The 23,625-nt window shown below is 41.1% G+C and overlaps 1 protein-coding gene across 2 annotated transcripts; it reads right to left on the reverse strand.

Annotated features, from left to right (window-relative positions):
- Positions 1–574: 574 nt before the first annotated feature.
- Positions 575–16,749, reverse strand: Rlim (ring finger protein, LIM domain interacting). Of its 2 annotated transcripts, none has more exons than XM_059250155.1 (5): positions 16,354–16,749; positions 14,483–14,539; positions 4,483–4,672; positions 3,735–3,818; positions 575–2,256 (listed from the first exon to the last, which is right to left on the reverse strand). In XM_059250155.1, the coding sequence occupies exons 3-5, from the start codon at positions 4,646–4,648 to the stop codon at positions 683–685; spliced, it is 1,824 nt and encodes a 607-aa protein (XP_059106138.1). In that variant the 5' UTR covers positions 4,649–4,672; positions 14,483–14,539; positions 16,354–16,749; the 3' UTR covers positions 575–682. The 2 variants fall into 2 exon arrangements, with proteins under 2 accessions (XP_059106138.1, XP_059106137.1); XM_059250154.1 differs by having other exon boundaries at positions 14,483–14,544.
- Positions 16,750–23,625: the final 6,876 nt, after the last annotated feature.

Here is a 23,625-nt window from a genome sequence, read left to right on the forward strand (position 1 = left end):
ATTTTTAAACAAATGAATGTGATTTTTTTTCACTTACACAAGCATAGGCTTTTTTTAATATTTCCACAAGATAAATATCTCAATTAAACTATAAGTTCACTCTATTGTGTGCCACAGTGATGGGCTTAGGACAGTTAATACACTTAGAAGATCCTGTTTAGTGTTATTTACACTGGTATGTCCATCATCACCTACTCTGGAAGGTGAACAAACAATATTCAGAATGTAACTGAATTGGTGTCAATAACTGGGAATGGTACTGTTTTAATTAATCACTTACAAAACACATAATGGAACTTAAGTTTTGAGTGGGAATTTTCTTCATGCCTCTCTTATGGCCTGGGAAACTTTAAAAAGAGGTCAACATGTAGAGAAAGGAGCCACTGCTAAGGCAGACCTTAAGATAACAAAGGGAAAAATGACAAGTGGATGTGGGTAAATTATCAGTAACAGGTTAGCAATTATCTGGTACCGAAATCAAACATTTAAGTCCTAAAACATTGCTTTTGAAATATTCTTTTCATCCTGAAAGAGAAACTAAAGACATGATTCCCTCAGAAAGCAATGACTCAGGTTCAGGTTATGACTTTATATTTAAGCACCACTCAACAAAGTGGACATAAAGCAAGTAATTTGTTTGCCCATCACTATTCCAGCTACACAGCTCAGAGTTCTGTTCTCATTACACAACACTTTCTCTGTTCCCAGAAGACAAGACTGCCCTGCGACAAATGGGACAGGTGGAATTCTCCGATAACCAGCGGTCGATGCAGTGGACGTGGTACTCGTGGGAGCAAGGTAGTTTACGAAGTTTGTTGCCTTCTGTGTATTCTGTAATGCAAACACTGCATGTTTTCAATGCATCATTTTCACCAAAACTTCTCATTGCCAAGTTATCGATCTGTTCTTTGGTGAGTCCTCTAGGTTGGTCGTCGTCATCCTCATTTAAGAGGAAAAACTGAGCCAGACTAAGGAATGGCAAAGAACCACTTTCATCAAATGCAACTGGGGCCCTATGTCGACCATCTCTCCTGGCACCTGCTGGGCCAGATGAGCCTCCTTCATTACTGCCTTCGAACATCTCTGAGCTACTTTCTGAACCTTCAGCACTGGAACTGGGGCTAGGGCTAGAGCTGGAGCCGGAACCAGAGCTGTTACCACCAGAGCTCCCCCTTCCATTCCGTGACTCTCCTCTCTCCGAATTTCGACTGGAGACTGAGGCACTAGGCTCTGAGTCACTGTCACTGTACATAAAGTAGCTTAGCTCACCAAAACCTGTCATTATCTGCCTTAACATGGTTTGAATCGCAACAGATGTAGTTTCACTCAAACCAGTATTTAAGATTCTGCGAATGGGAATCCTGATAGTACTGACATAGGTTCTCACACCTGCACGCTCAGAACGTGAAAAGGTGCGCCTAAAGCCTCCACGTTCACTTTCGTAAGTGACTGTGTTGTTTGGTGTCTGAGACCTTGACCGAGTTCTGCTAGCTATGCTATCTCTCTGCCGGTATTCTCCTGGACGAACTCTTCTTACTTGAAGATCAAGGACTATGGTCGGAGGTCTTTGACCAGATCCTGCAGATTCACCATTGGTACCTGTGTCTGAAGAACTTGTTCCTTGAACGGCATTTCTTGGCCCAGAAGCTGCAAAAAGACCTCTACCTAGTAACTCAGGTCCAGTTATCTGCTGTCTCAGGGTCACATGGTGACGGGTTCTAGAACTTCCCTCGGTCTCATTTACTAAAGGGTGCTCAAAGGTCTGAGATGAGATACTATGATGAGCTCTTCGTGGAATTTCACTTGTTGGGTGCAGAGGTGACCTACTTCTTTCAGCTCTAGCTCTGGTTCTCCGGTGTTCTGGGCTCCGGCTTCTTGCCCTCCTCTGACCTCTGGTGGATGGCACTTCTATGAATGCTTCAGTTAAATTGCGTTCTGACCTAGATGATCTGGCAGACGATGCCTCAGATGCTGGACTTTCTATTTGTCTTTGGCTGCTCTGTTCCATGTTTTCTACACTAAGATGTCTAGCAGATGGTTCATTTTCATTCTCTGGGGTTTGGCTTCCATTATTACGGTTAACATTTATCTCTAGACTGAATCTGAAATCACCACTGTTTGGATTAGTCCGGCTCACTGCTCTCCAGGACTGATTTCCTCTCTGGCCACTTCTTGTGGTATTGCCAGTCTGTCTGACAGAGTTAAGCCAATCTATTATAGAGTCACCGTTGGACATATCATCTGAAGAATCTCCACCTGTTTAAAACAAAGAAGGAGGAGGGAGAGAGAAAGGAACTACAAAAGTTAGGACAATTATATAAATAACATTGAAGAATTCTGCAACTCTGAACAAATTTTACATTTACAGGTCTTATACTGTATGTAACACTGATTTCTAAGTAAGAAGCAAAAAAATCAGGTGTTTGAAAAGAGAAAGCTAAGAGTGATAGAACTTTATTTTCAGAGGGGATCTGGAAGAAGTTGTTTCCACTATTTCATGAGAGCCTGTAATGGTTAATGGTGGTTCTCAACTTGTGGGTCTTGACCTCTCTGGGGAGGGGTGAATGCCCGTTTCAGCTATCCTGCATATCAGCTATTTACATTACAATTGATAACAGTAGCAAAACTGCAGTTACGGAGTAGCACTGAAAACAGGTGTATGGTTGGAGTCAGCACACCATGAGGAACTGTATTAAAGCGTCACAGCATTAGGAAGGTTGAGAACTGCTGCTCTAGAAGGAGCTGTGAGACTGAGAAGGCGACATGTTTTTCCTAGTCCACTGTCTAAACAAAATGGAACTATATAATCGCTAGTTGTGGGGGTTAGTGTTGGTATTTTGGTTCCGATTATATTTCTACCAAATTTTCAGTCTCTATTACTTCATCTAGGGACCTAGCTTAAGTATCTTTGATAATATAAAGTTACTTTAAAATACAAGAATTTTGTAGCCATAGCAAAAACATAAACAAGGTTAATGGTTTATAATTACTTGAAGATTTGTCACTATCAAGATCTTAAACTACCATGACAATGAAGCCTGTATCAAATGAACAGCCTGAACCTAGAGTAACAGCATACTCAACAGTAGGTTCACAAACTAATCTACCACCACAGCTCCAAGGTTCCAGCCAATCCCTATTGCCTGTGCAGAGGAGCACCAGGCCCGAGGTTAGAGCCAGCTTGCTTAGCCGCAGCACTGACGCTCTGAACCAATGAATGCTGGCAACTGTGCTGTGCACTGTAGGGTATCAGGATGGTTGGCAGTATACCTGCCCTCTCTCTGCCTGCTAGATCCTAACAGCAAACCCTCATCAGTTGTGTCAACCAGTCTCCAGTCACTGCTAATACCCCAGGGAGACCAAATTACACCCACTAGAAAGGCACTAGGGCAGACAAAGCAGCATTTCTTTTCTGCTGATGAAGCCACATTTATAAACAAGGAACTAAGTAGCAGGAAATTTCAATGGCTGTGGAAAGCCAAGGGGAGGAAACCTCATTTAAATAGACTACTTCTCACTGTGGCCCAATTAACACAAACAATCCAAAGGTGAGGCAGAATAACACAGCATGCTGACATTCTCACCAAACAGCAAGAAAATGCCACTTCTCTTTTTATGAACAGTTACTTATCACCAAATTAATTTGTGGCATTTCAGGATAATCTCTGGCGACATTTACTATTATGAAGTTCCTATCATTCCATCCACTACCCACCTCCCAAAGCAAAATATACCTCTATTTTCATCTGAGCTCTGTGGTGGTGGGCCCTCTTTAATTTGTTGTAGTCTTCTGAGCAACTCCTCCTCAGTACTTTCTCCTGGAAGGTGAACAATGTTTGCCAAATTACAAATGAAAATCAGCAAGTCGGTTTCTGTCTTTTTTCCACCCTCATGATTCTTATTGAAGAAGGATCCATTCAGGCTGGCTTCAAACTCAACAACCTCCTCCTGCCTCAGCCTCCTGTGCAGCTGGGATTACAGGCACATGCCACCAGGTCTTGTCTGGTTTTGTTATCTGAACTTTAAATTGACTTGCCAGAAACCACACCAAGTAACAACAGAGCCACAAGTGCAGCTAAGATATTCTAATTCAAGTCTGGTATTTATTATTTGCTAGTCTTGCTAAAAACCTTACCTTTGAAAATGAACGAAACCGTCCACAGGTTGGTGGAAACAGAAATGGGAAGGAAGATGTAAGACTGAGTTCTAACTAGGACCAAATGAGACCTTATCTGGGTGAAAGAAAGTAAGGACAGAGTTCTAGTTGCTGTTTTACCCAGAGCTAATTCTGTAGGGTTACAGTTGGGACATATTCAAAGAATAAAAGATGACAAAATAAGATGAGTCTGTCCTAGAAACTAAAATCCTATTAGTTATTTTGTACCTGGATGCATGGCTAGCTAGTAAAAACACATTGTAAAATAAGCTATTTCTTAAAAACCCAGCAACTTACATGTACACCTTACATTAGATGTAGCTTACCTGGGGTGCCTAGCAAATTGTTGTCTCTCATAAGTCTATAATCTTCTTCACTCAGATTATTTACAAATTGATAGAAAGCTTCTTCCCTATCCAATCGGTCCATCTGACTTCTGCGCTGTGCTGCAGATTGATCATTTCCTTTATCGTTAGAATCGGAGTTCTCCATCTTGATGAACAAGTGGAAAATTATCTAAAAAGAGAAAGACCAACTTGAAAACAATGTCACTATGTATTCCATAGTTTTATTTACATGGAAATCGAGAGTGCAGGTACAGTGGTGAATTTATGAAAAACGAATATATGAAATGTAATAGGAAAACTTTGGAAAAGCACTGTTACACTAGGAAGACTAGGTCAGGGATTAGCAAACTATATGCTTGGGCCAAATTCAGCAATGTGCCCTGCTTCTATTTTCTTTATAATCTAAAACTGGTTTTTACATGCAAGTGCTACAAACTGAACCCAGGGCCTTGCCTGCATGCACTCTATCATAAGGATATACATCCAGCCCCTGGGTTTTATAGTTATTTCAGTCAGGGAAATCTGTGTGGTCCAGTTAACTCAAAACACAGCTCTCCTGCCTGAGCCTCTTGAGTGCTGAGCTTACAGAGGTGTGCCACAAAACATGGCTACTGGCACATTAAAAAAATGTTTGTGATGTATGAAAACTATGAAATACACACTTGGGCATTCATAGTCTTACTGGAGCACAGCCATGCACGCTTGTGTTATAATGGCAGAACTGAACAACTGTGACAGCCAGTAAATGGTTCCCTCACTGCTTTGCACTGCTGCTCTCTCTGAACTTCCAGTTACCTCAGTGCAATTGTAACTTGACAGTCTTTCAAGTATGGCATGTGTGTCAGCCTGTGACTTTTAAAAAATAAACGTACAAGTACACACTCACTGTGACAAGTGAAAAGTGTACCTGAACACTAGACATAAAGGTACAGCAGAGGGTACCTAATAGTCACCAGATTAGATGACCAAGGCCTCACTTAGGCATGTATTATGAATGTGCTAAGAGTGTAAAATTAGACTAAAATAATTGTCAAAACACTCCCACTACAGGAAACCTATGCTCTGCAAATTAGAAAACTCAAGAGTGAAGGATTTCATCTAGAACGTCATAAAAATTTACATACCAGAGTATTATTCAGCTGTTAAAAAGGAAATTATAGAATTTACAGGTCAATGGATGGAGCTAGAAAAATCCATCCTGAGTGAGGTAACCCAGACTCCAAGAAAAATATTGTGTCTCCTCTCATATGTGGATGTTATCTTTTAAGCCTTTGACAGACATGTAACCATATAACCAGAGGTTAGGGTTAAGTAAGAGACTAGGGGGAAGGGTTTTTTGATTGTCTGTTTATTTTCTAAAGGGAGGGGGTGGAGTTGGGTGAGGGGAAACCATGGTCAATATATTGTATGAAAAATATTTTCAATAAAAAAAGATAAAAATAAGGATTTAACCAAGTTTCCAAATGGCTTGTTTTTTCCTGTGTGAAGAAAGTTATTTTATCAACAGGAAATGAAATTTTGTTCAAGGGCAGAAATGTGTATGAAGGAAATGAACTTGTTAGTATTAGCCTTTTGATTAATACAGTTCTACAAAACGTCAAGGGTACTGGACAGGCTGTCATTGACCATGCAAGTAATAGAGTGGCTAGTGATGGGTTAACAAATACAACAGTGTTCAAGTGTTTCTTTCCCTAGACCAGTGCTGATTATTCAAGTATAAAGTAACTGTACAACTAGTCCCATGAACAGTCTCCATGAAACAACAGGTGAAAATACAGCGTAGGCTTGGCCGGGTGGTGGTGGCACTCACCTTTAATCCCAGCACTTGGAAGGCAGAGGCCAGCCTGGTCCACAAAGGGAGTTCCAGGACAGCCAGGACTGTTACACAGAGAAACCTTGTCTCGAAAAAAACCAAAAAGAAAAAAAAAATAGCCCAAGCTGGCCTTGAAGTATCAATATTCCTGGCCTAGCTTTCTGAATGGTAAGATTGGAGGAGTTTTAAAAGAAGTTGAGTAAACACTTAATTCAGCATAACCTAAAGCAGACCTGCCAAGATGATTTATAAATGAAATGATAAAAATATAGGTGGGGGAGGAAAAAACCCTGGTGGGACTATTTACAAAAGTTTATGAAAATGCAAGATGTTTATAAAGCTTCTGGTTAACCATTTTATTTTCCTCAACAAGTACTTTGAAAAAAATATTAGAATCCACCATTTTAGTGAACCAATAGCATCAATGGAAACCTCATTCTTGTGAATTTAATCACCTTTGGTTGTATGAACTTTTTTGTCAAAAAAAAAATCTTTTTTTTTTTTTGAGACAGGGTTTCACTATGTAGCCTTGACTGGCCTAGAACTCACTTTGTAGATCAATGTGGTCTCAAACTCAAGAGATCTATCTGCTTCTATCTTCTGAGTGCTGGGATTCTGTTTTGAAGATAGGATCTTACCTTGAAGCCTATGCTGGCCTTAAACTCATGGCAATCTTGCTTTATATGAGCCACAGGCTTAGCCTTTCCATACAGCATTTTGAAGGCTTAACAATGGTTAGATTTTATTGTGATTTGTAGGACTTGGGTCAAAGATCAATTTTTTCTTAATGAGAACAACCTCTCATACTACCTTCAAAACACAAATGGCTTGAGGAATCAGTTTGGCTGGTAACTAATAGATAATGTCTCTTAATGAATAACAGGACAATCAATGCTAACATGCAAAACTTAAAGTCACTTTAACAGGAGGGAACACTGGTATCACAGGCTATCCAAGAGCTCCAACTACAGTTCCAAAAGTGCAAAGTGAATTTTCTCAGTTTCAACTTCACGCACAGGACTAGAGCAATGGCTCAGTGGTTCGGAGAGCTGGCTGTTCCAGTAGAGAACCCAGATTTGGTTCTGAGCACCAACATGACAGCTCACAACCATCTATCTGTAACTCGATCTCTAAGGGATCTGACACTCTTTTCTTGGCCTCCACAGGCACCAAGCAATCACTTGGTACACATACATACATGCAGGTAAAAAACACCCATACACATAAAAATAAATCTCAAAATAAAATTCTTATAGTGTGTAGCTGAGGACCTTCTATCTAGCCTTCAAGTAATAATATACTAAAAGGTACACTTGGGAACTGAATCGCTGAGAGATTAAAACTATTAAAACCAAGCCTGAGGGCTGCTGAAGAGACTAGTACATGCGTGTGCAAAGGCATTTTCAAATAGAAAGCCATAACACAAAAGAGAATATAAGCATAGTGTCAAGAGTTAACAAAAACAGGGAAGCCAGTAAGTCTCCCTTTTAACACAACAGTATAACAAGACTGCCCCCAAATGGAGATGTGATCAGCACCTTAAAGCAAGCAAACTACCTGAATCTTAGTCATATCATATAGAACAGACTGAATTCAAAAGACCGTCTGAACTACAATGTCATTAAGTACAGGTTATTTCTCCCCTTGTCCTGAGAATATGGTAATATTGAGCTATATGTTCCAATGACACAAAATTCTACCACTTTCTTGGCAAGGCCTATGGGGATGAGACCCTGCCTCAAAATAGAAAAAGACCAGCTCCAAATTCCTTTTACTTCCATAATGACACATTGCTCTACATTTCCCCTGCACTCATCAATACACATCTGAGAAATCTCTCCACATATTTCTGTAACATACTTTTACTCCAAAACTGCAAGCAAACTAGGAAGGCCTTGCTAAAGAGAACACAGTGTTTGCTAAAGTAGTGGCTTCCATCAAAAAGTCAGTTCCTTGTAGTTATTTTGGGGTCAATTTGGGGAGAACCAAATCTGACTTGATTCATTCCCCACTTCCGCCCCAACTCTCCATCCTTTCTGCTTTAAATCTGCATTGGCTAAGAGTGGAATAAGTGAAGAGATTTCGGCCCTGGGAAGGCACATCCGTCCTGCAGGGGCAGTCACATGGGGAGTTATGACTGCAAGAAGGTGCCAGAGCCTCAGGTGACTGCTTACATTTGAAATCAAAGGAAATTCTCAATGCAAGCAGTGGTCTCAATGCCTGGTAAACCAATCTTACTCTTAAATACTCAACGAACCCTGGTCTCATTTTAAAGAGTCTTGCACTAGCTGTGGCACAAAATTAAGAAAGGTAATAAATGTAACTTACAAGTTCTATTGTTTGGGGAGTGAAAAAAAACATTTTAAAAAGCTAAGGTATATTAAAGATGTTAGGGAACCATGATCCAAATAACCAAATACAGACTTTTCTCTACCTTAGTATGAAAATGTCAGTAAAATAATGACATATATGATTGAAAAAAATGTGATCTTTTCCAGTTGAACTAGTAACAGCAAAAAAGGGCTGGGGCATTTTGCTCAGTGGCAGAGTGCTTGCCTAGTATGTGTGAAGACCTGACTTCCTGAGGTGAGTAGAGGGGACAAAGAGGCCTCCACACCCTGCACTCCTTCCACATCACCAGAGAGGATCTTTAGCTATCACCTTATTCTCAAGGTTTACTATTTATGACACAGATCATATACTTTTACATATAATTAGCTTCAGACATTTTAAAACAATTATTTACTCAAAAGATAAGCTGGGTGGCGGTGGCACACACCTTTAGTCCCAGCACTCAAGAGGCAGAGGCAGGCAGATCTCTGTGAGTTCGAGGCCAGCCTGGTCCACAGAGCAAGATCCAGGACAGCCAGGACTACAACCTTGTCCAGTGATTTGTCAAAGCCCTGTGGACAATAAATGGTCAGCAATTAAATACAGGTCTACTGATTCCAAAGTCAATCAATTTCCCTCTAAATGACTACTGCCTCCCAGTAAATCCCAGACTGTGTGCTTTATGATACATTCCTTAAATCCCAAACAGCATGCCTACTGAAGCCCATGGGCTTTTTATACCAGTCCTTGGATAAACACTTTCAAACCTAAAAAGCCTTTTTGTGGTGCTGAGGATTGAACCTAGGGCCTTATATATGCAAGACAAGCACCCTACCACACTGAGCTATATCCTTAGCACTCTTTGAGACCTTTTCACTATTAACTTCCTGCCTCAACCTCCAAAGTAGCTGGGATTACATCATGAAGCCCATTAAAAAAACAGATTGGTAATCACTCTTCCACTGAGTTATACCCCTAGCCCAAAAAACATCTTGTACTGGCACAAATAGCCAGATGTTCTCTTTTCTGATCTGCTTTTGGAGGAACATGGGGTCACTATCTAGCCTAGTCCCATGTCACCATGCTGGCTCTGTAATTCTCAACAGTGCTGGGAATGGACTGTGCATATCAGGCAAACACTCTACCACTGAGCCAGCCACACAGCTCAGTTTGTATTCTATTTATTTTTTTCCACTTTTTTTGTCAATAAAGTACTAACACCAAAAGAAAAAAACCACCTGTTTGTTCAACCATAGCCAGGTATGATGATGGGCACCTTAATCCCAGCACTCAGGGCAGGCAGATCTCTGAGTTTAAGGACAGCCAGGGTTACATAGTGAAACTCTGTCTCACTATGGTTAAAATAGGTTAAACCAGCTGGGCGATGGTGGTGCACACCTTTAATCCCAGCAATCAGAGGTAGAGGCAGGAGTATCTCTGTGAGTTCAAGGTAGCCTGGCCTATAAATCAAGTTCCAGGACAGTCAGGGTTCTGTTATACCGAGAAATCCTGTCTTGAAAAATCAAACAAACAAATAAAAAAGTTAAAGTACGAGATAAGCCTGTGGCAAAGGTCTGTAATCCTAGCTAATAGGAAGACTAAGGCAGGAGGATCACAAGTTCAATGCCTATCTATGCTACAGTTAGTTTCAGGGTAGCCTAGGCAACTTCATGAGATGTGATCTCAAATTACAAAAGAAAAAGTAAAAAGGGGCTTAGGGCTAGAACTTAGTAGTAGAACACTTGCCTGGTATGCATAAGACTCTTACGTTCAAACCCCAGTTCTACCAAAAAATAATATACAAAGTTAAATCAAATGATCTACTAGATTTGAAGTCAGGATAAAAAGTACCATCATGTATGTAGATATCAAAAATGTTAAGAATTTTTCTTTGTAGGTTTTTTTTTTTTTTTTTTTTTTTGGTTTTTCGAGACAGGGTTTCTCTGTGTAGCTTTGCGCCTTTCCTGGAACTCACTTGGTAGCCCAGGCTGGCCTCGAACTCACAGAGATCCACCTGCCTCTGCCTCCCAAGTGCTGGGATTAAAGGCGTGCGCCACCACCGCCCGGCTTTTTGTAGAATTTTAAAGTTCATTAAATTTGTAATAGATAAATGGATGGAAGTTTAGCTGTGCTTTTCTGTCATCTCTCACTTTTAAAAATATGAAGCATTTCCCCGCCCCCCAAAAAACAAAAAACAAACAAAAAAACCCTAAAAAAACCAGGGCACTGGGCATGGTGAAACATACCTTTAATTCCAGCGCTCAGGAGGCAGCAGGCAGAACTCTTGAGTTCTAGGCTAGACAGGGCTACACAGTGAGACCCTGTCTCAAAACAAACAAACAACAACAAAAAGAAAACAAGGACAGAGGGACTAGAGAGATGGCTACATGGTATAGAGTACTTGTTACTCTTACAGAAGACCTGATTTGACTCCCAGCACTACGTAGTGGCTCACTACCATCAGTAACTTTGGTTCCAGGAAATCTGACATCCTCTCCTGGCCTAAATGAGCAAGAGTCACACACGGTGCGTGTGTGCGTGTGTGTATACACATGTATAGGTAAAATACTCATACAAATAAAATAATCTAATAAAAAACAGGACAGGGTTGTTTTATTGCATTTATTTATGGGAAGATAGTGCTCATCAACCACATGATTTGTTGAAACATTTCCAGAGGTAGACTAGTAGAACATAGAGTGCATTCAACACTACTGAGACACCACAGCAATGAACTTACAGAGAGTACCGGAATAGTAATGGACACTTAGCTTCGCTTACACTTTCCTATCTTTACCTCTTAGGAAGGGTAGCTGAAAAATCCAAAAGGGATTCAGGAATGTCCCTCATGTCTAATCTCTTGGCAGGAAGAGAACTGACATGCAGTTCACAATTACAACCACAAGCCTCTAAAACAATTGAATTGAAAGAGTATGAAGAACTATATAGTAAAAAAAATTAAATGACAGAAAACTCTGCTATGCTACCAATTTATAAGATCAAGTTAGTGGAAAGCCACTATGATGACATTTCATCCCACTCAAGTAATTCAGACAGGAAATTTAATCTTCACCCAACCATTCCATGTTCCTTTATTATTGTTCTACCTTGTTAAATCAGAATTTGTTCTCTATAAATTCAATTTTGAACTGCTGCTTTTATTATTCTGAAGAACTTAAAAAATATCCCATAGAGTTCTATGTTTATTTTAAAAATAAACACAAAAATCTCTGATTATTAGTAGTGTTGATAGTAATCGGTAACTACAGTACTATTTCAGGACATAAGATTTCCCATCAAGCTGAGACTGTGAAGCACTCCTGTAATCGCAGCAGTTGGAAGACTGAGGAAGGAGGATCATGAGTTCAAGGCTGGCTTGGGCTACACAACAAAATCCTCTCATCAAAAAACAAAATAAAATAAAAAAATACTTTCTCTGAAATATCTGGAGGATGAGACAGGAGGATTTCCATGAGGTTGCTATATAATTAACTCCGGGACAACTTGAACTACAGAAGAGGCATTGCCTCAACACACACGCACACACGCACAGACGCACGGACGCACGCACGCACGCACGCACGCACGCACGCACGCAAGCACGCACGCGCACATACACACAACCAAAAAAGACTGGCCTATCACCTATATCGATCACTTAATTTTAGTTGAGGAAAACGATTTTAAGATCAAACATGCTGACAACTAAATCCTTCCTGAACCAGTGTTCCCACATAGAAATCCTGAGGGTGGGCCTGACCCTGGTCTGACCCATACACTAAGAACCTTTTATACCTATACTTAGGTTATCATTAAACACAAGCATCTCTCCCCGCCCAGAAAGAGCCATTCTCTTCAAACCCCCTTAGACTGTCACAAGCTGCAAAGACAGTATGATCTGTAGATGTGCAGGTATTACCTTTAACCTACCTAAACACACATACACACAAAATGTGCTGCTGTCTACTACAGATATTTATCCCACACATATATCGGTGCTGTTTTGATTAATGACATTAAAATCTCAAGTTAAAGCATTGTAATATGAGAAAATCTAGAGCAAAAATGACAATTCATTTTTTTCAGGTAGAAAACCCTATGTTCAAAAACATATATATCCATAATTGAGGAATCATCTTTGAAAAAAATCTCAGTTATTTAGAGGGGGAAAGATGAACTGCTTTACACCATCTAGGAAATGTCCCTATTCAAAGCTGAGAAAAAAATAATGAAAGAAAAAACAGACATGGAACTACTACTATTTTAGCATTGGTTATCAAAGATTCAAAGTACTATATAAAGTGGGACATGAGGATTTAGAAATCTCTCTTATTCAAAAATGTCAAAGAACTACACCTACAAAAGAAAATGTCCTCATCCTGGGCACTAACCCCAAAATGCAGCACTTCATTGGTCTAGTTTGGACTGTTATTTGCTACCCACTCAATGGTAAATCAAAACAGGCTGCTAGTCACTGAGGGTATTCTCTTTCCTGGTCCTATAGGACTATGGAAAAAGTATAGTAACACAATTCTATAAATGTAAATGCTCCACTTGACCTGCTCTTACTGAAAGCCTTACTACAATGTTTACTAACTGAAAGACAGCGGCCTAATATTTCTAAAGATTTCATTGAGCTATTTCTTTAAGAGCCCTGATTATAATTTTTTTTTTTGAGACAAGGTCTCACTATGTAGAACTAGCTGGCCTAGAACTCACTGTCTAGATCAGTGAGCTAGTCTCAAATTGTGGTGATCCTCCTATGTCTGCGCCCCTTTACCCCACCAAATGCCAGTATTCAAGATGTGGGACACCACAACAGACTCTGATTTATAAAGTAAATTTATCAACTTACACCAAGAGCAGTAACAGTTGAAACATGAACTGTAATGAACCACCCAGATAATGCATAGTTGCTGGAAAACTCTCACCTGTTCCACTGAGGCAAAGTATTTTTTACAAGTTAATGACAGTTTCTGATGCAGGATAACATACAGATTATTGCTTTCAATTTCCACTAGTTTCCTGATGTAACTAGATGGCAAACAGGTATTAAAGTTTGTTGACTTCAAGTGTCAAATGAGAGCTCCACCACATACTAATTTTTAACAAATCACCCAACCTTTTCTCAGGGTAGTCTGTTTCCTCTTTAAAATAGTTAACATCCCCATGAAGGTCTGATTGTGAAGATTACAAAATAATACACGCCAAACCCAGAGCCTAGCACACACTCCTTGAAGAAAAGTTACTTATAAATGTAGTCTAGTTAACTATCCAGCAGAATTTGCTTAGGACAATCCAAGTTTGCAACTGTTTTTTAGAAGTACTTATTAATAATGTTCCACTTACTTTTAAGTGCCCTGGTTAGTCCAAGCAATTTATGTGGTAATAATAATGTGATATGTTATGACAGAAATAATAATGGTAATAATAATAATGACAGAATTAATTCCAATTAGAATACATACCAATATGGCTTCTTGAATCTTGAAAGGGGAAAAAATAAAATGGCAGACAAAATAACTCACATTCTATTGAGATTTCACTTAGTTATTCACTGAACATTTAAAAGCAATTTCTCATACCCAGGTCTTTCCAATAATGTCTTAAAACAGCCTAATTTTTCCTTTCAGTGCTATAAAAGTTTGGCTAATTTTAAATTACTTTTAAAATAAAATCCACAGCTAAAGCATAGGTGACTTTCAGGTACCCTTTGAATTCACAGTAAAAGCATCCACCCTCATCATGAAGAACCCATTCAAACACAGGGACTGTAGAACATAACAACATATATTTGTAAATACATCATCAGGAGACGAAACAAAAAATAATTACCTGTCTGTTATGACATAGTACTCAAATCCAATAAATTGGGATTTAGTTTTCTTCACTCTGCTCTAGAAGAAAAAAATTCATTATTCTTCCTGTCATAGAATCCACACTTTCATTGAAATAAAACAAATTCTTAAAAACACATACCATATGTATTTTGGTTACATGCATCATAACCCAAATTAATTCAATGTTAGTATTAGGATATTTAGGGAACCAAGAGGGTCAGAGGGAACCAGGAGTTAGATAAAAGATTTCCTTTAATGGCCAAGAGGCAATCTACCTTTTAATATTAGCTTGTTTAAAACAAGCCTTTCCTAATCAGACTAGTAATTATTTTCAGATTCTAAGAGTCACTTTCAAGGACTTATTTGGTACACTACACTAGCCTAAGGCAGAAACTGCAGTAATAAAAAACATCAGGACATCTTAGGCTAAAGAATGTTTGTGACCTTTTTCAGTAAGAGGAACTGCCCTAAAATAGTTACTTTAAGGGGTGCTTGGGTTGGTCTTTCTAGATAGTTAACCTGTACTTCAGAAATTGATTTGAGAAAAAGGCCGGCCAGTAATTGTGCCTGCCTCCTCTCCAGACGACTCTGATCTGATGGGAAGATAACTTTGTAATTATGAAAAATCAAAGAAATGATTAACACATTATTATTTTTTTCTGTCTTCAATCATCTAAGTGCACTGTGGTTAATTATGATTCAAGAAATGTAAGCAACTGATTTCTAGTAAAAAAAAAAATTGTGGGGCCTGCCAGTGGTGCATGATAAACTGATATAAATCCTTTTGCCCCTAAAAAGAAAAAAATGACCTTAATAACTAGTCTGCTAGGCCTCAGACTGCTAGACTAACCTGTGGAATAAGTATGGTGAAACTGTCTAGGGAAAGAACGTGGCTGTCTCCTCCATCTTGAAATTAATCAGCATAAGGGGAAAAGGGACTGAGTATTCAGGAAGCAGAAGCCCAACCGGTTAATACTAGTTACTAAGCTATGGCGTACGTGGCAGGTACCGCCCGCAGAAGCTGAGACCCTTAGGGGTTTTTGAGTGGGGGAGGGGTATGACTGCTGGCGGATCACACGGATATTAACTTGGAAATAATTTGGCTCAATTCCCACACTTACCAGGGAAAACAACCCCAACGTCTTTTCCCTCCGTTTTTTTTTCTTTTTCTTTCTTTCTTTCTTTTTTTTTTTTTTTGGAGGGCGCGCGCGCGCGGGGCGGGGGTGGGGGAGAGAGATCCTTCTAGTAATATCTGGCCAAGGATACACCAGGGCTAAAGCAGCAAGGAAGCAAACCAAATTTGTCCCGGGTCCTCGGGGAAGACTGACATCGTAGCCCCAGAGGGCAACTAATTGGTAATGCCCTCCAGAAGGGTTCAAAATGGGGCTTTGCGAACCCTGGGAAAATCTGAAGGCCCAAGAGTTCCCAACATCTGACTTACAGCACCTCCACCCGACTTCCCCAACCCCTAGCCCGATCAGCTACGCGGGGCGACGAGGGGGGAAAACTCCGAGTAAAGAGAAGAACTGGAGCCGCTTAGATTCTCACGCCTGAGGCCCAAAGTTCAGGATCGCCTCCCCGGCCTTCTGAGCTGGGGAGGACCGGGCCGCGACTCCAGGGCCACGGAGAGGAAGTCCTCCCTCCCTCCTTCCCCTTCTTCCACGAACCGGCCGCCCCACACCACCCAGCTAAAATGGCAGCGGCGACTAGGCCACGGAGCCCCCCGCCGCCACAAGCCCGGGTCCGGAGGCCGTGCTGGGTGTCTCGGCCGCAGCCGGCCACTCGGGCCATTTTGAGAGCCGTGGCGCCGCTGCCTCTCTCCAGCCCGACAGCCCCATTTCTCAGGCTGCCCGTGTCTTCACTTACTCGGGGATTCCGACCGAGAGCGAACTCGCCGGGCGCCGCCGCCGCCACCAAGGCTCCGCCGTGCCACTGCCTCCGCGGCTCTCTAGCCCGCCTCCGAACCTTTGCTAGAGACCCGCCTCTAGCCCAGCGCCCGTTCTAAGACGTAGCTCAAGCAGCCATTATCTTCCCCATTGTTACCTAGCACTGACAGGAAACGACTGCCCACAACAGGAAGTGATGGCGCAGCGTCTCGACTTCACGGGCCCACTCCCACACTGCTAGCCAGCCAATCCCAGCTGATTCCTCGAAAAGGCTTAGTGGGCAGAGGAGGGGACCGGTAGACTACCAGACGAGGCGGGGAGGCGGGGAGGGAAAAAATGCTGCTGTGACGCCCACCATGTGACAGGCCCCACCCTCCTTCGCCATTTTGAATTGTGGCGAGAAATTCGCGTTCTGAGAATTGTGGGAATTTTCGCTTTCCCATTTTGAAAACTGAAGGACGTCACAGTCGGGCCGCTTGAAGCCTTTTTCAGAGAACAGGAATGTAGTATCAGTGTTAAAGGGCCTTGATCCACACAGTCCAGACTAGCGTAGACGGCAGGCAACATTTTATTTAACACGTATTTATTGCCAACTGTAGATCAAGCACAGCTGTAGATGTTGAGAAAGTTGAACCAAAAATAAAGTTGAAATAGTCTAGAAATAGAACTCTCAGTTCTTACGGGATTTGGTAATCTAGAGTGAACACAATTTTAAAATACATTATTTGTCGCCCAGTACTCGAGTTTGAAGGTGGGGGGAGGGGTGCACTGTAGGGACAAAACAAAATTTGCAGTGTTAAAAAGTGGTGAGGAAGGACGCCACGAGGCTCTCTAACTTGAGTACTCTAAAGGGGCGGCGACTGTAAATGGATGGGAAAAATCTGAGCGCAGGGAATTCTAAAGGGAAGTTAGGGAAGCCTTTCTCAGATGCTAATGACTAAAGGAAGGAATGAAGGGAACGCACCCTACAGCTTCCAGTTCCCATTGAACACTTAAAGGGGAAAAGAACCTTAAACCAGCGTTTTAAGGATGTCTCTGTGTCCCAACCCCCATTCTGTTTTCTGTTAAAAGGATAGGTACAGTAGCTTTTTATTGTTTTTCCAACGGACCTAACTTATTCCTACCTCAACTGCTTAAACTAGGCTGGAAGCCCTGCTGGGATGGCGCACGCCTTTAACCCCAGCACTTGGGAGGCAGAGGCAGGCGGATCTCTGTGAGTTCGAGGCCAGAGTTCGAGGCCAGCCTGGTCTACAGCTCGAGTTCCAAACAGTCGGGGCTACACAGAGAAACACTGTACAAACAAACAAAAACACCAAGCAAACAAACATAAACTGGGCTGGAATATTTCTTTGATATTTTTGCATTAATCGGCTAGGCTTCACCTCACCTCCCAGAGAACCCTTCTGTGACCACCCTATTTAACCGAACAACTTCTCCAATGCCCTTACCTGTTTGTCTGTAAAGCACTTAATAAATAAACTGTTTATCTCACTATTTAAGAACACAATAAAAACCCCAGAACTGGGGAGGCTGAGGCAGGAGGACTGCTGAGAGTTGGAGGCCATCCTGGGCTACATAGTGAATTCCAGGCCAGCCTGAGTTAAAATGTAAGACTTTTTTTTTTAATGGAGAGTCTCTCTATGAGACCTAGGCTGGCCTTGAATCTACAATCAAGCTTCTACTTTCCAAGTACTGATATTTCAAACCTGCACTATTACTCACTGCTCAAAATTCATGTAACTTTAAAAAGACAATTTGGTAATGTTTGCAAAAAGCCTCAGTGTATGTGGGCATGACAGTGTTTGCCTGTTATGCCAGCACCTAAGAGACTAAAGCAAGATTACAAAAAAATTCAATGTCAGTCTGGGCTACCTAGAGTGTTCCAGGCCAGCCTAGGCTAGAGTGAGACCCCCTTTTTTTTTTTTTAAATGCTGGTCATAGTGGAGTTTTTTTTTTTTAAATCTTTAAGTTACATTTTGTGTGTATGTATGCTTTTTGTGTCTCTCCCCCCCCCCCCAGTGCTAGGGACCGGCCTTAGCAAACACTCTACCACTAAGTTAAACACCTAACCCCTAGAAAGAAGTCTAAATGGGCATACATCCAAGTAAAGTGTGATCATGATTAGCCATTTAACCGTCTTAGCCTTTTCCTATATTGTCTTAAACATTTTATAATATATATGTGGGTTTATTTGGGGGGGATTTCGAGACAGGGTTTCTCTGTGTGATTTTGGTGCCTGTCCTGTCCTGGATCTTGCTCTGTAGAACAGGCTGGCCTTGGACTCACAGAGATCTGCCTGGCTCTGCGTCTTGAGTGCTGGGATTAAAGGTGTACACCACCACTGCCCGGCAATATATATGTGTTAATAGGTTTTAGAAGAAGAGAGCCATTTTCATTCAGAAGAAATATCTGTCTAAATATAAAAAGAAAAAAAGAGTTCCTATCCATATTTTTCCTTCCACGATCCAAATACACACTTTGCCTTTGTTTCCTTCTACCTGTTTTCCTGTGCTCTTTCATAAGCATAAAGCTGCTTCAGGTATTTAGGAAATTATTCACTTTATTGCCAAACTCTAAATGCAGCCCGTGATGCCACTGAGTGTACTCTAGAACCACCCAAAACAAACACTGAACACTTTATTTCTGTTTAGCATACTTGTTTCTCTTGTGCAACACTGAAATGTTTCCTAAAAACCCCTTCTTGATTACATGGCCTTTAGGAAAAAAAAATAACATTTCCTGTGTTCCTCTCAACGGTCTGCTGATTGCTATTCAGATCTATCAGTAGCTATCATCACACGACAGACTGTGTAGTAAGACGGCATTGAACCAATATCAATGTAAAGAACATTGCAAAAGAGAGTACCGTACCAACGGAAATACCAAGAGAAGCTGCTATTTGTGCCTGAGATCTGAAAACAGAAAGGTGCCTCAGGAAAATAAGGGAGGAACCCTGAGAGAGGGAACAGCCTTATTTAAATATCCTGGGGTGAGAAAATGGAGCCTCAGGTACTGAAAGACTAGATGGTTTTCTCCAGCAAGATTCTATTTTATTTTCTTCACAGCGCTCACACATCAGAATTTATCTGGTCCGTTTTCTTGTTTATTGATTTTATTTGTATGTTTATAATCTGTCAGTCTCCCTGCTGGCTGGCTCCCACCCCTCCGACAGTAAACACCGTGGGAACTGAAACCTGGCTCCACCCCCTCACAGCCTATCTCCCGAACCTAAAATACTAACAGGCACTCAATCAAAATTTTTTTTAATGAATCAACAAGTTAGTGTGTAGGTCTTATTGCAGATTTTGGATCTATGCTAATAACAATGAAAATCATTAGATCTTTAAAGAGAAGAGCAATAGAGCAATACTATCTGATTCAAGGTTTTCTAAAGCTCTTTATGGATGCTATGTGTTTGATTTTGATTTTGCCTTTTTAAAAAATAATAGTCAAATGAGGGGCTAACATTTACAGCTGCCGTGTGTTTGTAACTTCCTTTTTCTCTCTAGAAATAACTCCGCTGTTTTAAAATGTGATAAGTAAGCACTGTCTTTAAGACATTCCAAAGGTTGTGTAGAAAAACCGGCTACAGAATATTTACTTAGGTCAGGTACTGCCTCTAATGTCTTTTAAGAATCTTTTGAGCAAGAATCATGGACCTCTTTGATGCCACCAGTGGGTACAGTATATGTCACCTTGCCACTCCACACACAGAGCCTCTGTCTCTGCCAGCTCTCCTCCACAGTGCTCTTTTGACTCCTCCTTTGGTCAGGCTGCAGCTCGGGTGAGCACAACAGAGAGATTTCCTGTCCCGGCACCTCATTTTCACTGGACGTAACATGCACTTGTTTTGCATTTGTAGATGGCATGTCCTTAATGAGAATGTCTATTTCATGAGAACAAGTACTGTCTCTTTTGTTTGCTTCTACATTCCCGATGCCTTGAGGATCCCTGACCCGTAATAAATACTCTGTAACCATTTGAATAAATGAGTAAATGAAAAAACATACACTGGTGAAAATCTTTTAACCGAAACCCATTACCTATTTCTTAGTGCTTCCGTTTACCAGTTTACTTCTTTAGTGGCTCACAATAAAAGTTAAGATATGAGGAAGTGGATAAAGATACAAAGATAAATATTCATTGTTTTATTTAAATCAATAAAGTATTTGTTCATTGATTTTGGCATTAGAGATCAAACCGAAGGCATCTAAAGTCTTATGAACACTAAGGAAGAATTCTACCACTGAACTAGATCCCTAAGCCTCTTATTCATTCATTTATTCCTTTGATTAAGTCATTCATTCAACAAATACTGTGAGCCAATGCTCAGTGTTAGGCCTTGGGGCTATGTGTACAAAAGTTACAAGCTCTGTCCTGTTCACAGAGTGGAAGATAAGCGTCCCGGGAGGATGTAGTTTCATCATTTTATAAAGACGTGTGTTCATCCCATTGACTGCCCAGGAAACACTCTAGTTCAGTCACACGTGTGATTTGTTTGAGGGTACAGAAGGCATCAATATGATCAAAGTAACTTACACGCATGCATGAAAATGTCACAGTGATAAAAACAAGAAAAGGTCAAAATAAAGCCTGTTATTGTGTACAGTTGATACACTCTAATAAAACAGAACAAAAGCCCGATTAGAAAGGGAGGCACACAAAGCACACACAGCCTGTAGAGGGCATTTCAAGCCCCCAAAGCTTTAAAAATGGTGTCTCTGTGTTAGCCTCATCCGTGGCAAAGCTTACAATTCCTGTTACTTCTAACGGCACAATGGCCCATTTTAGCTGGGACTATAGGCGCGTGCCTGTCAAACGTCCTGTTTATACTGGCATTGTTATTGAAAACTGTTAGATCCTTGAGAGCTATTATCTCTCTGCAAAGTTCATTGTGGTGCATATTGTTTCTCTCACAACCCCCCTGTAACTTAATTAACTGCAGTTGTTATCCTCAGGAAAATAAATTCTAGAATAGGAAGTGTTATTGCGAATGTTTGGCATACTAGAAATAAAATGAGTTCTGGCTAATTGCATTAATATTGAAAGAATTAGGAGTAGGTTTATAGTCATCCCCCCTCCCAGCTGTTCCTGCAGCAATGACAGGGTTTTCTTTACACTCTGCTGTCTGGGAATTAAAAGGCAGCCTGCCTTAGTAAAGCAGTAGGATGCGCCTTCAGTATCCAAACAGAAAAGGTCACAGCCTGGGTCACAAAGCACAGAACACTTTTGTAACTCATGCCAAAGCAACTAGAATGTAACCTTTCTCTAGCAAATTAAGAACAGGGTCCTAGAGAGGGTTGTGGATTTAGAGAAGATGCATTCTTGTTATCTCTGATTAGCTACACATTTTAATAAGTAAATCCTCTTTTGTTTAAATTATTTTAACTGTGGAGAATAAAATGTTTAAAGCTGGTTCAGGATAATTGTGGACGGACTATCATCTCTGAAGTCAAACATACCAAGTGTCTCTTTGGAGACAAGATACCAGGGTCTTTGCTTCTTATCTTCAGTCTCCTCAGTCAGCAAAAGAAACCTTTGAGCCTATCCGCCTCAACTCTGCTCTCCGCAGAGGTCAGCGGTCAGGCCTCTACCATGTCCACCCACACTGTCCTTCATGCACGTCATATTTGCAGCTGCTTTCTCTGGGGAAACACATTAAAAAAAAATTGCTCCTCTGCCTTCCAAGTCTCTTCAGAGAAGGAAGGCCTCTCCTTCCCAGAACTTTGGCCGGAAAATGCCAAACTCCCAAAAGTCTTCCCCTCCCCCTAGAACTCTAGGGAAAATCCCAAGGCCACACTCAGTTCTTAGATTCCCAAACTTCCCAGGGAGAGACAGGAAGGAGGCTTATTTAGAATAACAGACGCCAGCCCCACCCTCCGATTGTCATTCAGATGCTTCAGGTAGGAGCGTGAGAGAATCTTCAGGTTTTTAAATTGTATGTTTATTCATTTAAATGACTTTGAGGGCTTGTTGTTGTTCGGTTTTGTTTCTCTCCGTTAGGGTCTCTATGCACTCGGGCCTGGTGGCCTGGAACTTGTTATTACCGACCAGGCTGACTTTAAATATGCAGCTATGAATTCTCTGGTCTCTGCTTCCAGGCTGCTGGGTTTCGGCGGTCACCGCCACCCACTGGTAGAAATTTTCATGTTAATTACTGCTCCTGCCACCAGCGAAGATTCAGAGCGGGATTGTTCGCAGAGAAGCACTAGGAGGCCCCCTACAGTTGAAACGATAGTAGCTGTCCTGTACTGTATCGGCCATGTAGGAGAAGTCGATACCGCATCTTAGTGCTCACCCAAACGCCTCGAAAGATGTTACGAGCACTGTAAGTGAGGGCAACGAAGGCCAAAGCAGTGAGAAACAGCGCCCAAATCAAAATGCATTTCTTGGTTCCAAAATCGAGTTTCAAGGGAATCGCACAATAATTTTTTTTTTCTTTTTTACACCAACACAGTAGAAGCAGACCTTATACATGGAAGAAACACCCAAAAATCACGCCAGGGCCGGGCGGTGGTGGCGCACGCCTTTAATCCCAGCACTCGGGAGGCAAAGCCAGGCGGATCTCTGTGAGTTCGAGGCCAGCCTGGGCTACCAAGTGAGTTCCAGGAGAGGCGCAAAGCTACACAGATAAACCCTGTCTCGAAAAACCAAAAAAATAAAAAAAATCACGCCAGGGAACAAAATCACGCCAGGGAACAAAAAAAGGAGATATATATATATATATATATATATATATATATATATATATATATATACTGGGCATTGCAAGCACGGCCTTAACATATATTAAACAATATTCTACCACTAGCTGGAAATATATTTATATTTATATATATATATATATATAATTTATATATATATAAAATATATATATTTTCTCGAAGATGATTTTAAAATTAAAGGGCTCTGGCTATAGCTTGGTGGAAGTGTGTTTTGTCTAGCGTATCCAAGGCCCTTGGTTCAAAACCCAGCACTGCAAACCAGACAAGCAAATACTGTTATAATCCCAGAATTTGCGGGGTTGAACAAAAGGATCTCCAACTTAGGGCCAGCATAACATTCAGGGTCAGTCTCTATATAAAAAAAAAATGCAGTTGTGCCTTTCAGTAGTGGAGTAATTGAGAAACCAGGCAGAGCAGGTAGTGTGCTGCAAGGTGTGATTGCTTTGTACTAATCAGTTGTTTTTAAGAGTAAGGGTCAGGTCTCACTATGCAGGCCAGGTTGGCCTCAAATACATGGTCCTCTTGCC

The sequence above is a fragment of the Peromyscus eremicus genome, chromosome X (assembly GCF_949786415.1).
Source record: "Peromyscus eremicus chromosome X, PerEre_H2_v1, whole genome shotgun sequence".
Taxonomy (NCBI): Eukaryota; Metazoa; Chordata; class Mammalia; order Rodentia; family Cricetidae; genus Peromyscus; species Peromyscus eremicus.

Coding starts and splice junctions, on each gene's coding strand:
- Rlim (XM_059250155.1), bottom strand. CDS start 4,648: ATGGAGAACTCCGATTCTAACGATAAAGGAAATGATCAATCTGCAGCA. Junction 3,819..4,482: donor CAATTTGCTAGGCACCCCAG/GTAAGCTACATC, acceptor TTCACCTTCCAG/GAGAAAGTACTGAGGAGGAG. Junction 2,257..3,734: donor GAGCTCAGATGAAAATAGAG/GTATATTTTGCT, acceptor TGTTTTAAACAG/GTGGAGATTCTTCAGATGAT.